At 41.8% G+C, this 20,063-nt stretch overlaps 1 protein-coding gene across 1 annotated transcript in view; it reads left to right on the forward strand.

Annotated features, from left to right (window-relative positions):
- LOC126278477 (threonine-rich protein-like) overlaps positions 1-12,308 on the forward strand; it is a 56,033-nt gene extending 43,725 nt beyond the window's left edge. Inside the window, exons 4-5 of the mRNA XM_049978624.1 lie at positions 780-968; positions 11,909-12,308. Coding sequence (XP_049834581.1) covers positions 780-968; positions 11,909-12,221 — 502 coding nt within the window. The 3' untranslated portion in view covers positions 12,222-12,308. The remainder of the gene's footprint in view (positions 1-779; positions 969-11,908) is intronic.
- The last annotated feature ends 7,755 nt before the right edge of the window (positions 12,309-20,063 follow it).

A 20,063-nucleotide genomic window follows, 5' to 3' on the forward strand; every position in this document is an offset into this window, starting at 1 on the left:
TCCAAATTCATGTTGCATTCTTGCAGGCAAACATATTTGGTCTCTGTCGCAGTTGGAAACGCACAAAGTCGTCCGAAGCTAAACAAGAGCAAAGCGAAACCAACCAAGCAAGCCAGTACGAAATCTGAAATCAAATGAAGAGAATAATATTAATAAAGGAAATTTTCGATTTTTTGTTCTCTGTTTATTACTAAGTTGTTTCTATGCTTTACGATGTGATTGAAAAATGTTTGCCCACTGTGACATATGCATTTGAAACTGTTCTAATGTAATAATTAACAATATCGTGCCTATTTTCGCCTGATAAAAAACAACTATTCTTACATAAATTTACCAGTAATACAAATCACAGAATACAAGAACAGCAATTTTGTTTACGTATTGAGTTGGCGACCGTTAATTTTCTTTATTCGTTTGCTAAATTCACAAAATTTTTCCTAATTATACTGACTACTGTGATTTCAATTCATTCTTTATTCTTACAGTCATTGCTGGAAGCACAGAGGATCGGCGATTCGTTTATTGCAGGTCTTACGTTTCACAAATTTCATTTATTCTTCTGAGTAGATATCTTTCTTGCGTAACTGGGAACTTTGGACACGCGGCTCATTTAAATCCTGATTAGTCGGAAGTGTAAAGGGCTGTTTAAACTCCCATTCTACTCGGCGCAGCATGTTTACGGACGATCAGTACAGCCCCGTACTGAATGACTGAACACCGCTGCGCCACTAGGGGTCCTGGGCGGCTTTCTCCATAGGCTGGTGCGCATTCTGTTTCAGCTTTCTGACGTCGGATCCAGTCTGCACGAGCGGTCCCCCCGTCCCTGCTTGTACCAGTGTGGGTCAGAACGGAGCACTGGCCACCAATCCAAGCATGTACTACGTCTGCACAGTCGACGCTAATAACGTACTGATCCCATCGCTCTACAAGTGCGACAACGGAGAAATATATGACGCCCCAACATACAGGTAAGTTGCCAGTCAAACAGCTTACAACAGTCAGTGCGAAGCTAAGATGAAAAGATGCTAGTGATACCAATGAAATTTTTGGTTTTTTGGCAGCAAAGGTTTCTGTAATAGCAGTCGTGTACAAAATTCCTTCAACTCGTGTGACCCCAGGTTTCGAATATTAGCACAGTCTCCATCTTCTGATTTGCCTCATAGGAACTGTAACATCTCCCAAGCACTCTTAGCGTTACTTATTGTTTTTTTACAATTCATTCCAGTCGAATAAGCGGCCTAATTATTCAGCATCTGGGTGTAAGGTAAACAGAGCTAAGATGAAAAAGAGAAAGAACCTGTCGGTTTGTTGATCATCAATACTTACGGAGACACTGTAACAGAAAAAAGTGAAGATATCTATTTCTTAGGCAGCAGGCTATAGAGAATAAAAGTGACGCTGTTTATTGAAATATAAGGAAGCTTTTTCAGCATGTAAATTCGACTGGTGACCGATACGGAGATGGAATGCCGGAATTACTCCTAAAAAGTACAGATCGAATGCAGTATGGCATGAAAGTGAAACCCGAGCCGTAGAAAGACGGAAGTTCTTATTTCGTTGCACAGACGAAACTGAAAAAGTTGCATATGAGGTTAAGAGGTATTATAAAGAATAAAGGAAAAGAAAAGAAATCTATGGGAAGTCCCTACCAGAATACATGACAGGTTACTGGAACCTTCTAGGATATCAAGAAGTAATTAACCTGGCTCTGGTATGGAAATTTCTTGTGGCTAATATTGTAGAAAGAGACTATTGAGCTATGTAGACAAATAAGTATTATCACATGTAGAAAGAGCTGCAACGTACCATTAAAGTTGTCGAAGGAACAAAGGTAATAAAAATATCTTCTCGGTGAAGAGAATGATGAGATGCAATCCAGCATGTAGATTACTTTTATATCAGTAACACTAAAATGAAAGAACTAACGCTTTCTGTATCTGTAATCGAAAAGTATTGATAAAGTTGTTTATGTACTGTATTTGAATATTAAATTTAGTAGTTTCCAATCGTCCATCCAAATATTAGCAGTGTGTTTATATTTCGTAGCATGCAGTTGCAGCTGTAGCAGTTCTTAAGTCCTGACAAAGCTGTTTGTGCACTGTTATTCAGTTATTAAAATTAGTAGTTTTCAACGGTGTCTCGTTCTATTTCTGGCGAAAAAACGGTTTAAGAAACTTCCTAAAACTTTTGCCCACTGTTTTTTTTAGTTGTTTAGCGTTGAAGCCGTTTATTAAACTTAGTACGTTAGTTTTCATCTGACGTTTCTCATTGTTTGTAGTGAAATATTTCAATAAAACTTTCGTTCACTGAGTTTGGTTTCGTTGAGTGTTCCAGTGGTCGCTTGAGTGTTTGGTTTTAGTTAAGGAATTGTGTTAAGTTTTTGTTGTATTGGTATTAATTGTGGTTTAGTAGTCTTAATCAAAATTAGTTGCTTTCTTAGTAGAGAGCGAAATTCGAGATCACTATGGTTGGTTCTTTAAATACTGCTGCTGTTGTTATTGAATTTAGATAATGTAAGTAGTAGGGCAACAACGACATCACCCCACATTGTGGGTTGCCTACATCAGGGGCAAGTATACATTCAGGGACAAACATATTGTTCTCCTTTGATTGACAGGTCCTTAATCTACTGTTCTGCTAAGAGGATTAAGACCCACTGGGGATAACCCATCCTTTTGATTGACAGGTTAATGACACCATGGGGATAATCCTTCCCTTTGACTAACAGGTCCTTAACCTATTGTAAGCCAACGCCTCCCCCTCCTCCACCTCTCCCTCCACCTCCTCCTCTCCCATCCCTTTGGGAATCGCCTCGCCAATACAACCACACTTTTGATATAAATTTGATTGACTACTTAATCAAATTGATCAATTAATTAACTCCTCCCCCTCTAGGAGACCTTCCAGCCCTCCACCTCCCCTCCACCATGAAGAAACTGGTGGGAAAAAGACCCAGTTGATTGACCATTTGGCGAGAAATCGATTGCAGTATATGGAATATTATTTAAACAATTTAGGCAGTATGTGGAATATTGTTTATTTATTTATGGCAGTGTATCAAATATAGTTTATTTATTTATTTAAAGAATTTCGTGGGAAATCGATTGCAATGTATGGAATATTGCTTAACAATTTAGACAATGTGTGGAATATTGTTTATTTAAACAATTTATGGGATACAAGGCGCTGTTTGTAATATAGTTTATTTATTGAGTTATAAAGTTTGTCACGAAATTGACTGCACAGCATGGAGTACTGTTTATTTAAACAGTTTGTGGGTGACAAGGCTGTATGGAATATTTAAAGAATTGCCGCGCTTTTTTGTTCTGATCACGAATGGAAACGCTGTGTGGGATTAGTTAATATCTGCTGCCACAGTCAGCGATATTAAGGCTCTTATTTTTTACTTTCATCACTTTTCTAAGCACACTGGTGTCCACGTACAGATGGGAAAATGTGAACAATTACATAGCAATACCACCACCATCACACTTGAACACAGACTCTGATGGAAAAATTTCGCGATACAGTTGTGTAACTGTATCAGAGACACTTCGCGCGCTTTTGTGGGAACTAACCTTCTCTTCGAGCAGGAGATGCTTCAAGAGTTACTAAATCCAATTAATATGTCTCTAAATGATCGCTGCACAGTGGTTTGCTTCAATTTTGCCATGTATACCGCCACACTTGAGCATGGTCTCCAAAAAAAGATCGTTGCACACTTGTGAAACCTCCCTGACATACTTCACACACTTTGGTGGGAACCTGGTCCCGAAACCAGTATCAGCTGAAATATCTGATTTTACACGCCGAAGCTAGGATATAAGGAGGTTGAAAGAACTATCTCTGTAACTCTAAACAGAATGCTCACCGTTTTCGAATTTTAGCTGCTTTTTTGAAGGTACTGCCAGAGACAGAGAAAAATTTCTGAATCCTACAACTGCTGTGGTGTTCGTCACTTTTCTGAAACGGTGAGTGGGCTTAGTTTTATATTTGCTGCTGCTGGAGTCAGGGATGTTATTTTCCTCACTTCTCGAAACACACACTTGTGTCTAAGCACAGATGGGAAAATATGAACAATTAGAAGCACTGTCCTACAGACGAGAAAAGGGCTGGAATTGATGGTGAATTTTCGGTGTCGTACAGCTGCTGGTCTGGAGAAGCTCTGAAGCCACAATGATGAATGAGGGATAACATCAATCCAGAGATGGATGGTCTGCTTGGACATGTCTCTGAATGTTCAAACAAAGAAGACATCAGATTACTCTCAGAGCTTTCCACAGATACCGTGCCCTGGTCTTGTCCAAACAAGTCTGTAGAGACTCCTATGCCCTGTACAAAGGATGCCTTGTGAATGGAGCATTCTGATTGGCTCCTCCTGAATTTAACCGCCAAAATGCTGCTGGTTCCAGCACTGTCCGCCATTTTCAGCAGATGAGAGTTTCAGCAGCAAAACAGTTTTGTAAAGATAGAAGAACAAACATACAGCAGTTATCTTGCACTGACAGTTACACCCTGCAAAAGTGGTCTACAGATCATGAAATACTGAACCTACCTCCAGAGACACGTCCTCAATTACAATGCTCTGTTACTGTCAATGAAAGCTTGAAACAGATCTCCAGCCGGGCTATATCACCACATACCATATTGATGTAGTAAACACACAATTCGTATCCTGCACCATACAAAATCACTACTTTTGCATCCTGCATGTAGCTATCGATCACCAGACACTGATACATGTACTGCAAAAACAGACAGATTCCAAAAAACGCAAGCACATGTAGTCCTAATGTCTGTAGATGGCTGTAAAAAGCATGGCAGCAAGCAAGCAGGTTGGAGCTGGAAACAGTAACCAGACCAGCCTTTGTACACCAGTTCTAGCCCTTGCAGCACTACAGACTACAGTCACGAGTCAACTGCCCCCACACACATGTTGCCCCGACACACGACCAGAGAACCCTCAGCGGTCAGTGGCCACTCTCCGAACAGGTGTACAAAATCTGGGCTGGTTCCCCCGCCCTTCCCACCCTCTCAACCGCGGTACCAAGGTGTTACTGTTTCCTGCTCCGACCTGCTTGCTTCCTGCCACACTTTCCACAGTCATGTCTAGACTCTGGGATTACAAGAACATATGTATTTTCACATGGTTTGACATAATATCATAGCATTTACGCTATAGTTGTCGATATCAACCATGTAGTGGTTAGCTACTGATCGCTTCCGCAGTATAATTCCGAAGATACAGAGTGGAAATTATTTTTCTAGAAACCCGAAACTTTAGCGAGGTGAAGTGAGGGAATATGTTGCCAACAACTGAGTAAATAGAAACGTACCTCGTCTGTGAAGATCTTTACATGAAAACTCGAAAAAATAGAGGAAATGTGTGTTCCATTCGCGAATACCGATGTCAGTGATATAACAGATTCCAAATCATCCTTCTAATTTACATAGTCAACTAAGGTGTATCTAATGTCTAGAGAACCAGCAAACATCTCTTACAGCTGTCTATGTAGAAGCAGTCAACCGCACAATTTACATGAGAGGGCATAACTGCCCACCTCAAACAAACGCCCATATTGAATCTTCTCAATTTTCTACAGAGAACTCACGCGATCACGAAGGGAGCCCAGCACATACTGAGTATTACTTCGCTATTCACCCGCCTAGAGGGTCACAGGGTTAGATCAGCTACATCCCTGTACTCTAGCCTGGTTCTCCAGTCTAGAAAGCACCCACCGTTAGCCGGAAACGTCAATCGTCCCGCACTTCCGCCCTGCTTCCCGCACCTCAGGCAGAATGTTTCTAAGAAACCAGCCACATATATTTTACCACTGTACTTACAGTTAAATATTACGATTACTACCTCAATCTGACGACATTCGACAGTGAGCGAAGTGTCGGAGATACACCCTCCTGACGATGGTACTTCTGGAAATACAAAAATCTGTAGCATTCCTTCATAATTCTTTCACATTGATTCTTTTTAATTTTCTTTTTAATTTTTTCTTTTTAATTTTTCTTTTTAATTCTCCACATTAATTTTTTTTTAATTCCCCTTACAGCTATCGCAGTTTTCCATGTGAAATCCGTACCTTCCTTACGACAGGCTAAAGTAATTTTTTTTGCGCTTGTCAGAACACTGACTACAGCACACATACCTTATAAACCCACTGATTACAATGAGTCTATCATACATCCCCAACGTATAAGTTTAGTACTTCGCCAATAACTGAATGCTGACGATACCAAACAATACTGAGCGAAAATCCGAGATGGATGGCCATGATTCATAACTTTTTGTTGCGAGTGGTACCAGTGTGTTATTGAAAGAAAAACGTAATCCTCTTACAAGCCACCAGATGTTGATAGCACGACTGCAACGGCTATGTTACTGTCACAAGCGATCTTGGTTCTACAAGTGCATAAAACTGCCACTAATGATAGCAAGGTTAAAAACTCGCCAGCGGTGTACGGTTGTAATAAAATCACCGAATTCAGAAGGTGTTTCGGCTAAGAAATGTGGTATGAAGCCATTATTTGTATTTCCTCATGGCACCGTTAGATATTTCTCCAGTATTTTTAACGCATTCTATCCTGATGCCATGTCACACGTTCTGCGGTATTTCCACTGGGTTATAGCCAATGGTTGAGACTGATCACATACAGTAGATGGTGTGCTATACAACAAATCACTTTCAGAAAAAATACAATGCTAGATTGTGGTCATAAGAAATGTATAGAATCCTCTGACCAATACATTGGCTTTTTTGATATCTATAGTATTATGCTTTCCAGCAGAAATGCTGTCTAAGATTTGGAATCAAGTCTTTCTGTTCAAATGCATACCTACATTGGATGCTTTGAAGAAGTCTTTCAATGATTATAGCCACTAGTGAATCATTTTAGTGGCACTCTCATGTCTCGAAATGAGTCACCTTTTCCAACCTCACTGCTACAGTAAAACTCCAACATGTCCTTTTTTTTCCAGTCCCTATGCAACTTGTAACTTCCTGAGTCTCTGCAGCTTTGTGCAAGTGATCGTTCCAATTCAAGTTGCAACTGAGCAGAAGTCGGAGAGCGCTATATCTACCACCATCTGCAACATGTGTAGTAACAGAGTGAGCTGAGTTAGATCGAAAGGACCATGTATTGATCATTCGGTGGAAATGGGAACATGCTGTCGTAGCTCCACCAATAGTGTACAATGTTTAAGGCCAACCCCAAACGAAGCATTCTCCCCCTCAACACAAACACTGCATGAGTTTATATAAAGACAGTCACAACATATAAAAACTGGAAGAGATTTGCGACGTTGTTGAGCTTTTCCAATGGACAAGAATTTTGCTACCAGATTGCGGTGCGTCTCCAAACTACATGCAGGTACTGCAGTCCAAACAAGATCTGCTTCCCTCAGGGAACCATCCAACAGATAAAAATAAACAACAAAATATGAAAGCTCCGCTTACGTCATCTGATGGAGGACACAGTAAGTTTATTAACGCGTCTATATATATCGAAAACAAATATCGTCTATGTGGTGGCATCAAGCATATGTGCCTCGCCCCATTAAATATACAGGTATTGATCCATTCAGTCACCTGCACAGACAAGTGTAAAGTGTCATCCCCTGTACCTTAGGAGGAGGCCCATATCCCACAGACTATACCATCAATCACAAGAGAAGGTCCCTGTGTGCCTGTATTGTTGTTTGAAATATTGTCTTTTTTCTGCTCCAACATATCCAAGCAATGTATGACACAGCTTTGTACACTGCCATACTTTTTTTTTTGACCACGACTTTGAAGTCTGTGTCAGTCTCTAAACTGACAACACGTTCCCATCCATGGCCCTCACAAAAAGCTAGACATCGCAGGGTGTAAATTTTGTTGCTGCTGCTCACACAACACCCACACCGCATGATTGAAATAAAAGACAGTCACAACATATGGAAACTTGAAGAGTTTTGCAGTATTGTGGAACATTTACAAACAGCTGTCCGAAAGTGATTGATGACCTCTATATTTAAATTCATCTTTCAGAGTGACGGGATAGCGGATGGTTCAGTGCTCTGTTTCGATCGATTCCTCATATTGCAGTCATGTGTTCAATCCCTGGTTCAGTGGTAGCCATACCTGGGAGGCGTTTCAGCTCCACCAAGAGTCTCTGTCCACCTCAAACAAGCAACGTCAGTCAGTCAGTGTGTGGTATTGAACAATATACCAGTGGACGGAAGGAATCGAAAAGACAACACCGATGTACTGTAATAAGCATCACAGTTGATTGTGCGATAAATTTTAGCAATTTTACCAGTTTTTTACAAGGCCAACCAATGACACGGCGGCATGCTTCCCGATTTCTGTATCATCACCAAACTGTCCCTCCTCCATTTAGCGCGCACCATTGAGAATGTAGATAGATGACTGTGCAGTAGGTCCATTCATTGTTAATTCTCGGACATACACACCAAAATATACCAGACAGTAATCTACATATTTCTAGTAGAATAATTGTTTAGAATTGATAGTACAGCTATTTTACGTGAAATTTTTCAAACAACGTCCATCTGGAGCTCCATGACGCATGAAACAACAGTTTCTTCTTCTTCCTAAACGTCTGCTGTTACATCACAGCATTTTCGTATCGTTATACACCGATAAGGCTCGGTAACGTCCTTGACATGTGCGCATCTGGAGAAATCTTGTGCTCTTGGATGGGTGCGGGGCGAGCAGTTACGGACTCAGTTCGCTCTGTTTCTTCACGAAACGTGGAACGCAGTGGTCTACTTCTGGTCAGCTGCAGATTAAATCGGTGGCAGTGTTGCAGGGAGCGTTGGTCAAAGACAATGTAAGAAGATCTTTCAGTCTCTAACTTTATCCTAAGAATGCGAGAAAGCACTGTGACTCCCTTCTGCATAGGGAAAGATCGTAAATTACGTACTATGATCGAAGTACTAGAAATATGTAGATTACTGTCTGGTATATTTTGGTGTGTATGTTCGAGAATTAACAATGAATGGACCTACTGCACAGTCATCTATCTACATTCTCAATGGTACGCGCTAAATGGAGGAGGGACAGTTTAGTGATGATACAGAAATCGGGAAGCATGCCGCCGTGTCATTGGTTGGCCTTGTAAAAAACTGGTATAATTGCTAAAATTTATCGCACAATCAACTGTGATGCTTATTACAGTACATCGGTGTTGTCTTTTCGATTCCCTCCGTCCACTGGTATATTGTTCAATACCACACACTGACTGACTGACATTGCTTGTTTGAGGTGGACAGAGACTCTTGGTGGAGCTGAAACGCCTTCCAGGTATGGCTACCACTGAATCAGGGATTGCGTACATGACTGCAATGTGAGGGATCGATCGAAACAGAACACTGACCCATCAGCTATCCGCTCATTGTGAAAAACGAATTTAAATGCCTTCGGACAGCTGTTTGTAAATGTTCCACAATGCTGCAAAACTCTTCCAGTTTCCTTATGTTGTGACTGTCTTTTATTTCAATCATCCTGTGTGGGTGCCGTGTGAGCAGCAGCAACAAAATTTACACAATGGATGGAAATGTGTTACTGTCAGTTTAGAGACTGACAGACTTTGAAGTTATGGTTAAATAAACAAAATGTATGGTGTTGTACAAAGCTGTGTCATACATTGCTTGGAAGTGTTGCAGCAGAAAAAAAAGACAATGTTACAAAAAACAATACAGGCACACAGGGTCCTTCTCTTGCTCCTGATGGTATAGTCTGTGGGATATGGTCCTCCTCCTAAGGTACAGGCGATGATACTTTACACTTGTCTGTGCAGGCGACTGAGTGGATCAATACCTATATATTTAATGAGGGTTGGCACATATGCTCGATGACAGCACATAGGCGATATTTGTTTTTGATATCTATATCTGAAGATAGTGATGTTGTAAAAATATTTTTGTGTCCTTCACCTGATGACGTTAGAGGACTTTTTATAGTTTGTAGTTTATTTTTACTTTTTTCTCTGTTGAATGGTACAAAATACGGATGATAGAGAGAATGTTAGGGGTCAGATGTGAATGCACCCTGAGGAACGCAGATGTCCTTCAGATTGCAGTACCTGTATGTGGTTTGGAGACGCACTGCAATGCAATAGAAAAATGCTGGTCCTTTGGAGAAGCTCTACAATGCCGCAAATTTCCTCCAGTTTCCATATGATGCGACTGTCTTTATTTAAAATCATGCAGTGTGTGTCTTTTGGGGGAGAAAGTTTGATTGTCGTTGGTCTTAGTAATTGTACACTATTGGCGGAGCTATGACATCATGTTCCAGTTTCCACCGAATGGTCAAAACACAGTCGTGTCGCACTAACACAGCTCATGGGTTGAAGAAAGTGGTAGATATAGTGCTCTCTGACATTGGAGAGGGGAAGAGGAAGTGAACAGAGATTTGGGGAGGATAAGATGGACAGAGAGATGGTTGAGCTGCCGGTGAATGGTGAGGGGAGCAGGAGGAGATGAACAGGGTGGTGGGTGGAGGAGGTGGACACAGAGAAGCTGGAGAAGGAGAAGAACAGCGAGGGGGGTAGAGGAGATGGATAGAGGGAGCCCCAGAAGGAAATGGACATTCCACTGGTGGGGGGCAGGGAAGAGGAGGAGGAGGAGATGGAGACAGATGGGAGGAGGCAGAGAAGATGGCCACAAAGAGGGGAAGGAAGAGACCGACTAATAGAATTAAAATGAATGTACACCTGACCAACGCTAGTTATTCATATAGTATGGCAATATAATTGTGCAACTGCTTCCCATTTCATATTTCAGCTTTCTGCTTGAAAGAGAAAATTAAGAGAATGATAAAACTAATGCTTATAGAAAATCCTTTCTATTCAGTCTGTGAACACAAATGAAAATACATGTACAACGTAATAGACATAAAATGTATATAAGCATTTGGATCATAAATAGAAGAAGATATAGTTATGCATGATGTAATAGAATTAAAATGTATTTAGGGAGATTGTAAAATACACAGAAAATGTGTAATTATGTGTGGTGTTATTGTAGCTAAAAAGATATACCCATTATAGTTAAATAGTGTATGTGGTTATTATTTTGTAAGACTGACAATGCAAATATATACTAGGATCTAGTCCTTATACCTGGTGTCCACCTTAAACATATAATAACAAAGAATGTAATAACTCGAGACGTACAGAGATATTTTTTGGCGGTTTGCTTCTATATGCATGGTATCTCGAAATGTGTTCTGTGTGCACTCCAGGCAGTTGGTACCACATGCGCATGCACGTCACTGCTTTATTAACATAAACTTACATCAGAAGCTATGTGGATTCCACAGCTGGAGGTGTTCTGTATGCTTACTCTCGCCTACAGTTGGAGCTGTACGCCGCGCCTCAACTTACTCATGATGTGATCTTTCAATGAGATGTTGCACCACACCGTTTTGCGAACATTATAGAATTTTCTAGGGTCGTGTGTTCCCAAATAGCTAGACTGTGAATGTAGTCCATCGGTTGCTTGCTGCCCTAGAACCCCAGGCATTACACCACTTGATTTATTCTGTAGGGGCTCATCAGGAATCGAGTGTACCAGACACCAGTTCGCTCTCTACAAGATCTGCGCCATCGTATCCATGCAGCTATATGAAACATTACGCCTGCTGTACTGCAAAACATCTGGGGAGTAGTTGAATATGGATTAGATGTCTATCGCGCCACTAATGGTGCACTTATCAAGATGTATTAGGTGTGGAAAAACACATTTTGAGTTAACATACTTGTACAAACACACAGTCAACAAATATCTCAATTACTTCTCACTTTATTCCATTTTATATTCTTATGCGTTTAACCAGGATACCCTGTATGTACATCAAAAGCTGCTAAATAAATAAATATTTCATTTCAGCTGCGTGGACCCTACATCGCCAACATCTAGCACAGGAACGGCCACGACGGCGACCACTACCACAACCACGACCACGACCACGACCACGCCAGCCCCTCCCACTCCTACCCCCGCTCCCACCAGCACCACCACAGCCAGCTCTGCCCCCATCCCAGGAACCCCCTGCTCGCCGCCACTGATCAGGGTCGCCGACCCGGATGACTGCACACGCTACTACGAGTGCAGCGAGAACTGGACGTGGGTACACGCTGCGTGCACCTACGGCACCTACTACAACCCCGTGCACAACCGCTGTGAATTTGGCTTCTGCTGATGCGAAGTCAACTGTATCTCTGGAAGACCTCCCTAGTTCTTCACAATCAACAGCATGCTTTTACGAATAAATACATTGTAAAATCTGTTTACGTTTCTCATATTGCACACCTATCCCAAAAGGCATCCAAAACGAAGAAATGCTGTTGTTTCACTTACTGAAATATTCCATGCTATAGTGCAGTGTTCGCATGAGTTTATTGTTGAAACCCAACGTTACACCCCCATCTGCGGAGGACATCTTCAAGAGACGTTGTTGCTTATTCGAAGATCTTATTCACACTCTGGCTCGCTACTGACTGAAATAAAATCCCTTTCTGTGTGCTCCCATGCAGATGCAGACGTTTCGAGTTTTGAAAAATCATGTGCAGTCGGCTGCTGTCGTCCACTGTTGCCATCACCCCATAGTGGAAGGCTGGCACACGTCTTCAGCACTGAATCCAAATACCTTCTACTTTCACAATTTTCCCCTTCCGGTTAAAAAATTTTGCGGTGTTCAGTTATCTCTATTGCCTCCCTGCACAGCCATTAATGGTATCCCCTTGTGGCTGCCAGTACCTGAGTCTTATTCAATCAAATCCGCCAGTCTCCGGACTGGAAAGCATGTTCCACAACTGATCGATCTTTCTGTTTCTGCTCTTCTGCATTTGCTCTTGTGTTCTTCTAGACGTTTTTCGACCAATCTTGTGGTAGTACTCTGGTACACCTCTTTACAGCTACAAGGTATCCTGCTTTTTTCAGCGGTTTATGAGCAGCCTTGGTCGACTTAATAAGTTACTGCATGTTTTTCGTGGCAATGTACATCAGAGCAATATAGTATTTCGCAAAGATCTTTGCTATAGAGCCAGTAACGTCTGTAATGAATGGCAAGAAAACCTTGGGTTTCGCTGATGCTTGTACATCACTATGACTGTCTTAATGCAATGTTTAGGTTTATTTTTCTTAATCTTTTCTTGATCCAAGTGCTGTCGGAATATTTTTCGAAATGTATTCGCTGAATTGAGAATGTTTTTAGCATCTGCTGTACTGGGTATGGCTATACCACCGGTCGTCGCCATGTGAATATCTGTGATGGACTGTGACACCAACTCGGCTTTCCCACATGTGAATGGTCGCCTTACCACTGGGGATATCTGAGCACGATTACCAGACCAATCTCCCACATATCACGGTGTCTATCTAAAGTCTGCAAGTAGTTTTGAGAGCACAAAGGGATGAACAGATTGGACTGCGACATAAGGATGTAAATAGTGTGACACATAAAGGTTTGTGTAGGACTGGGGAGCACGCTCGGACAGCCTAAGTGGTTAAGCCGAATTCTCGCGATAAACGGGAAATCCGCGCTGAAGTCCTTGTCGGGTACAAATTTTCATATGTCACCAATGGGTAGATTTGCTATACCCAATACAGCTTGTGTTGAAGGAATTCGCAATTCAGCGAATATATTTCGAAAAAGAAAGTACTTTTTTGGTTTCCGTACCTCAGTTGGTGTAAACAGAACTCTTAGTGGATCATTTCGTTGCCTGTCCATCTGTCTGTCTGCCTGTCTTTCTGTCCGACTGTTAAGACCACTTTCTCTCAGGGACAGGTAGAGGTATGAAATTCAGGTTTATTTCATATTTAAGGTCCAAGGCCAATAACGGTGTGAAAAATTTAAGCTTCTAAGCTAGAGCAATCAAATATGAACATTTTTTGATAGAAACTCACTCATGAAAACCTATGTGGTACTTCTTGTTGTGCTAGAATCTTGAAATTTGGCAAGAAGCAATGTTTCACAGTACGAGTAAAAGAAAAAAATTCGAAAATTGTTCATTTGCAATTATAAATTATATTTTTTTATGTCGTTACAGACTTACACTGCATTCATATTCCATGGAAATTCCCTGGAACTGCTGTCGGGGTTTTCATTTGATTTTCAGTAGCAGGTAAAGTGATTCACGAGTAAGGTTTGTGTGCATAATTTACAAACATTTTGTGCTAATTCGTGAGCTGCAATGAAGTGGAGTTCCTTGCCGCTGTGAAAAAGATGCCTTTGGGATAATGAATTAGAGTTTTTGAACTACAAATGTTGTATGACTTTTTATTGTGAAGTCATCAATGATAATTAATGAAATGTTTTTACGGCGAGCTGAAAAAAACTTTCTAGGAAATTTAATAGTAAATGTTCTTCTCAGAGGAAAATTACCTCTTCTATCTGCTGCGAAGGTCGTCTCGAATACAGCCACAGCATAAGATGCAAATTGTTGGCAGTTTCGCGTAACGAAAGAAACTCACATTTCGATGAGGTGGGATGAACTGTTTCTCAGATACGAGGCGTGTTTTTTAAGTAAGTATCGTTTCGAAATTAAAAAAAGACGTGCTAAAATATCTCAATAATTTTATTTTTACGTGAAAGCCTGTACCTTAATCTACTTTTCTACATAATTTCCGTCAATACTGAGGCACTTGTCATAACGTTGTACCAGTTTTTGAATAGCCTCCTGATAGAAGTCTGCCGTCTGACTTGTTAACTACTGCATCACCACTGTTTTGACTTCGTCATCGTCTTGAGGACGCTGACCGCCCAGGTGTTTCTTAAAGTGCAGGAACAGATGGTAGTCACTTGGCGCAAGATCGGGGCTGTACGGAGGATGATCTGGAGTTTCCCATCGAAAAGATGTGATGACATCTTTGGTCCGATTCGCCACATGCGGACGGGCATTGTCTTCCAGCCAAACGATGCCCTTGCTCAACTTCCATGGACTGTTGCTTTGATTCTGGTGTGACGTAGGCCACCCATGTTTCATCGCCCTAACAATTTGGCTCAAGAAATCATCACCGTCGTTGTAGTACCGCTCAAGGAAAGTCAATGCACTGTTACGTTTGGTTTTGTGCACTTCCATCAACATTTTCGGTATCCAATGTGCGCACAATTTTCGGTAATTCAAGTGCTCGGTCACAATGCCATACAAAACATTACGAAAAACATTAGGAAAGTCATTCCGCAAGGAGGAAATCATAAAGCTGCTGTTTTCTCTCACCTTATTGTCCACTTACTGCACCAAAGTTTCATTAACGACTGAAGGACGCCCACTTCGTTGTTCATTATGCACATTTATGCCGTCATCTTTAAACTCTCTCACCAACTTTCTTACGATTCCATCACTCATAATGTTTTCTCCGTAAACTGCACAGATCTCACGGTGAACATCGATCGCTTTTAGGCCTTTAGCACTAAGAAATCTTATAACAGCCCGTACTACACAGCCGGCGGGACTTACGATTATCGGAGGCGTCTTAAACACTCAGTACACAACGTAAACAAGAAAGAATGAGACGGTAATGGCGTCAGTGCGATACTTACTTAAAAAACATGCCTCGTAAATAGACAACACTGTATTTTACTTGACCTCATTTATATTAACCCAAAATCCAATATTATTAACAAATCTGTTACAATTGGAGGAGCGACTAAATGTTCGCGGCTTCTCTTCACCAAAGACACACCATGGACGCCTCTTCTTAGGCCGAGTTAAAAAAAAGTGGCAGTCACATCTTTCTCGTCTAACAGCGTCTCTGCTGGAGCTCAGAGCTACCTTTTTTATTTTATTTATACCTCTTTGGAAATCTCAGTAAGTGTCATTACAAGGCGTAAGGTCACCCGACCCTGAGCCACCCTGGTGCTGGTACCACAGGTCCTTAACAGAAGTGACACCGACAATGACACTTCCCAACACAGAAGTGCAAATGTGTTAAGTGCAGCGAAAGTGCCGTGTGCAAAAGCTCAACACATACTCGTGGAAGACGAAGAAGACTGCAATTAAAGAAAAAGAAACAGTGATTAACGATAAGTATAAAAACCGTTTGTAGAGCGATCGAACTACTAATGATCATAACAAACATAATTGCCAAAGAAAAGGATCATATTGTTACAATGACCACTTCAAGATGCTTTAAAATAAATCGAGACGCATTTGATCTTTATAAGACTTTTATCACAGTTGCTAAAGATAGCAATTAACCTCCACTACTCTCTCTCTTTGAGCAATGGAGCAATTGTCGTTGTTGATGACGGCGCGCATTCTTGCTACTGCATCTTATAAGAGCTAAAAAGAATGCAATGATTTCAAAATAAAATAGGGTCCTGAAGTTTTTAGCATTTACGTGAGTAATAATTTAATACCACCATCAGTTCTGTGAGGCCTGTACCTCACAGAAGCGAAAGCAACAGACTGGCATTTCGGAGACAATAGTCACAATCATATGTAATTTGTGTTTGCTCAAAATGATCGCCAGCCATTGTTAAATGATCCGCAAATAATATCAGTGACGCGGTTTGCCAAAGGAGAATGCATTCGACACATTGCGTGTCCGTACCATTATCTGCTGAGTTCGCAGTTCCAGCTAGCTTTTCTGAAATGAACATTACAAAAATCACAAGTCACGTGAGACTTGAGTTTCTCCTGGCGTATACAATTTTCAAACAACTTACGCGAATTCCGCCAGGTAATATTTACATCGATCGCCGATATTTCGGCGGGAGTACACACCGCCATCTTCAAGGCACAAACTGCAACGCACAGGCGATGTACAAGCAAATTTAAAACCTCGGTTCTTGGAGTAATTCAGGAAAGCTAACACACACACACGCTGAACACTAATGCCACCAAAGATGCACAAAGTCGGAGGTACCGATAGTGAAAAACTACGAAATAACAGGTTAGGTAGCATTGACTCTGTCCCTCCGTTTTTTGACAAGGGAGGGAGCAGGATTCCAAGCAGATTTCAAACAAAAACCTCCATCCCTGTCTACAAGGTTGCTCGCTAATTTAATCTCAGCAGTTTCGTTAATAACACTGTCCCAATAGGTGGCCATGCATTCCTATATCTCGGTAATGTTATATATTATGTAATCAAAAGTATCGGGACACCCCCAAAAACATACGTTTTTCATATTAGGTGCATTGTGCTGCCACCTACTGCCAGGTACTCCGTATCAGCGACCTTAGTAGTCATTATATAGACATCGTGAGAGAGCAGAATGGGGCGCTCCGCGGAACTCATGGACTTCGAACATGGTCAGGTGATTGGGTGTCACTTGTGTCCTATGTATGTACGCGAGATTTCCACACTTCTGAACATTCCTATGTCCACTGTTTCCGATGTGATAGAGAAGTGGAAAAGTGAAGGGACACGTACAGCACGAAAGCGTGCAGGCCGACCTCGTCTATCGACTGACAGAGACCGCCGACAGTTGAAGAGGGTCGTAATGTGTAATAGGCAGACATCTATCCAGAACATCACACAGGAATTCGAAACTGCAGCAGGATCCACTGCAAGTACTATGACAGGCAGGAGGCGAGAAAACTTGGATTTCATGGTCGAGCGGCTGCTCATAAGCCACACATCACGCCGATAAATGCCAAACGACGCCTCGCTTGGTGTAAGGAGCGTAAACATTGTACGATCGAACAGTGGAAATACGTCGTGGGGAGTGGCGAATCACGGTACACAGTGTGGCCATCCGATGGCAGGGTGAGGGTGTAGCGAATGCCCAGTGGATGTCATGTGTAGTGCCAACAGTAAAATCCGGAGGCAACGGTGTTATGGTGTGGTAGTGTTTTTCATGGAGGGGGCTTGCACCCCGACTCGTTTTGCGTGGCACTATCACAGCACAGGCCTACAGTGACGTTTTAAGCACCTACTTGCTTTCCACTGTTGAAGTGCAATTCGGGGATGGCGATTGCATCTTTCAACACGATCGAGCACCTGTTCATAATGCACGGCCTGTGGTGGAGTGGTTACACGACAAAAACATCCCTGTAATGGACTGGCCTGCACAAAGTCCTAACCTGAATCCTATAGAACACATCTGGGATGTTTTGGGAAGCCGACTTCGTCCGAGGCCTCACCGACCGACATCGACACCTCTCCTCAGTGCAGTACCCTGTGAAGAATGAGCTGTCATTCCCCAAGAAACCTTCCAGCACCTGATTGAATGTATGTCTGCGAGAGTGGAAGCTGTCATCAAGGCTAAGGGTGAGCCAACACCATAGTGAATTTCAGCATTACCGATGGAGGGTACCACCAACTTGTAAGTCATTTTCAGCCAGGTGTCAGGATACTTTTGATCACATAGTGTATAACGTAGGGTGACCTGTATCCGAACAATGTTGGGCCATAGCATATCTACTTGACTGCTGTAATCGTGTATGCCGTTTATGCTCAGTACATCCGCCCTCCACGGTCCTAATAGTCTGACCAATGTATGCTATGCCACAGGTTGCAAGGAATGCGATATACACCCGCCTTACGCAAACCAAGATCATTTTTAACAGAACCGAAAAGCACTATAATTTTAGATGGAGGTCGGAAAGTACATTTCGATCGATCTTGTTGGAAGTGCTTCTTGCGTAAGGCAAAAAGGCAGTAGACTTACGCGTCGCCTCAGTATTATCATCAGTCACCGGATACACAGTTGGCCGACAGCGCAACACACGTTCAGTCTATCAGTATAACCATTTTGACGGAATGTATATCATATACAACTTAATAACTGCGGGGAGCACATTTCCATTTAAATAAAAAAACTAAATATATCCTGTTTTTAATATTTTTAATTAATATAGAGAGACTTACTCAGTTCAATGGGGACGAGAGAAAATTGTACAGTTTACGGAGTGAAGTTTCGATTCTCACTTAGATTTTCTTATACATCATTTGAAATTACAGTTCCTGCTTTTCGTTTCAGCCACAGGCTGATTCCTCTGATGGCTTACATCTGAGTTCACAGTTCATACACGTTTTATTAGATTTTTCAAAGACAACATGAAACATTTCCTTAAGAAAAGAGAGCACACTCACACAAGAAAATCACTTTGAAACAAGTTTTGTATTTAAAAAGAAATGCCTTTGTTTAGGGTAGGAGATGCTTGTGAGCCCAGTACACGGAACACACATGTCAGTACAGTATATGCATGTATGTATGTACATTGCATGCATCCGAATCAGTTTTAACCAGACTTCATACTCTTACTACACCTGGAAAGAGCATTATGGGGGTAAAAAAAAAGTTCAAATCTGTGCAAAATCTTATAGGATTTAACTGCTAAGGTCATCAGTCCCTAAGCTTACACACTATTTAACCCAAATTATCCTAAAGACAACCACACACACCCGTGCCCGAGGGGGGACTCGAACCTCCGCCGGGACCAGCCGCACAGTCCATGACTGCAGTGCTTAAGACCGCGTGGCTAATCCCGCGCAGCTATGGGGGTAAAAACCACCTGCCTCCCGCAGGGGTACGTGTGTGCTGGCGGATAGGCGGTGGCATAGAAGCATAACTCCGGACCCCTCTGAAGCCATTTCATCCAAACCTGGTATAAAAATTTTACAAGATTTTTGTATAGAAATACAGTGACAATAACATACATGTAACATCGCTAGTGATGTAAGTGAGAAGCCGTGAAATTAAAAAAAAAAGTTAGATAACGGCCGACATTAGTATTGAATCCATAGTTTGCGGTATCGCTAGGTACACTGGTGATAGTCCTAATGACGTTTCACACCTAGGGGCGAGAAGGGGGAGATAGGGGGAGGGGCACAGACAGTCCAGCATATCTCTGTAGTGCCTGAATCAATGTCTGCTGGGCCTGGCACATGTATCACTTGCTCTCTGGAAACAAAATTGCTGTGAAAGTGTTGCAACCCCTTTGGGCGAGGCTCGGTGTGAAAAAGTATTGAAATGAAAGCTTAACTCAGAAACGCATGGAACAGTTTCAGGCAGATTCGGTAAATACATGATTCATTATTTGTTCAAAAGTAGTGTGGGGGTAAGGTTATTCCTACTAACTCTAGGGGTGGA

The sequence above is a fragment of the Schistocerca gregaria genome, chromosome 6 (assembly GCF_023897955.1).
Source record: "Schistocerca gregaria isolate iqSchGreg1 chromosome 6, iqSchGreg1.2, whole genome shotgun sequence".
NCBI lineage: Eukaryota > Metazoa > Arthropoda > Insecta > Orthoptera > Acrididae > Schistocerca > Schistocerca gregaria.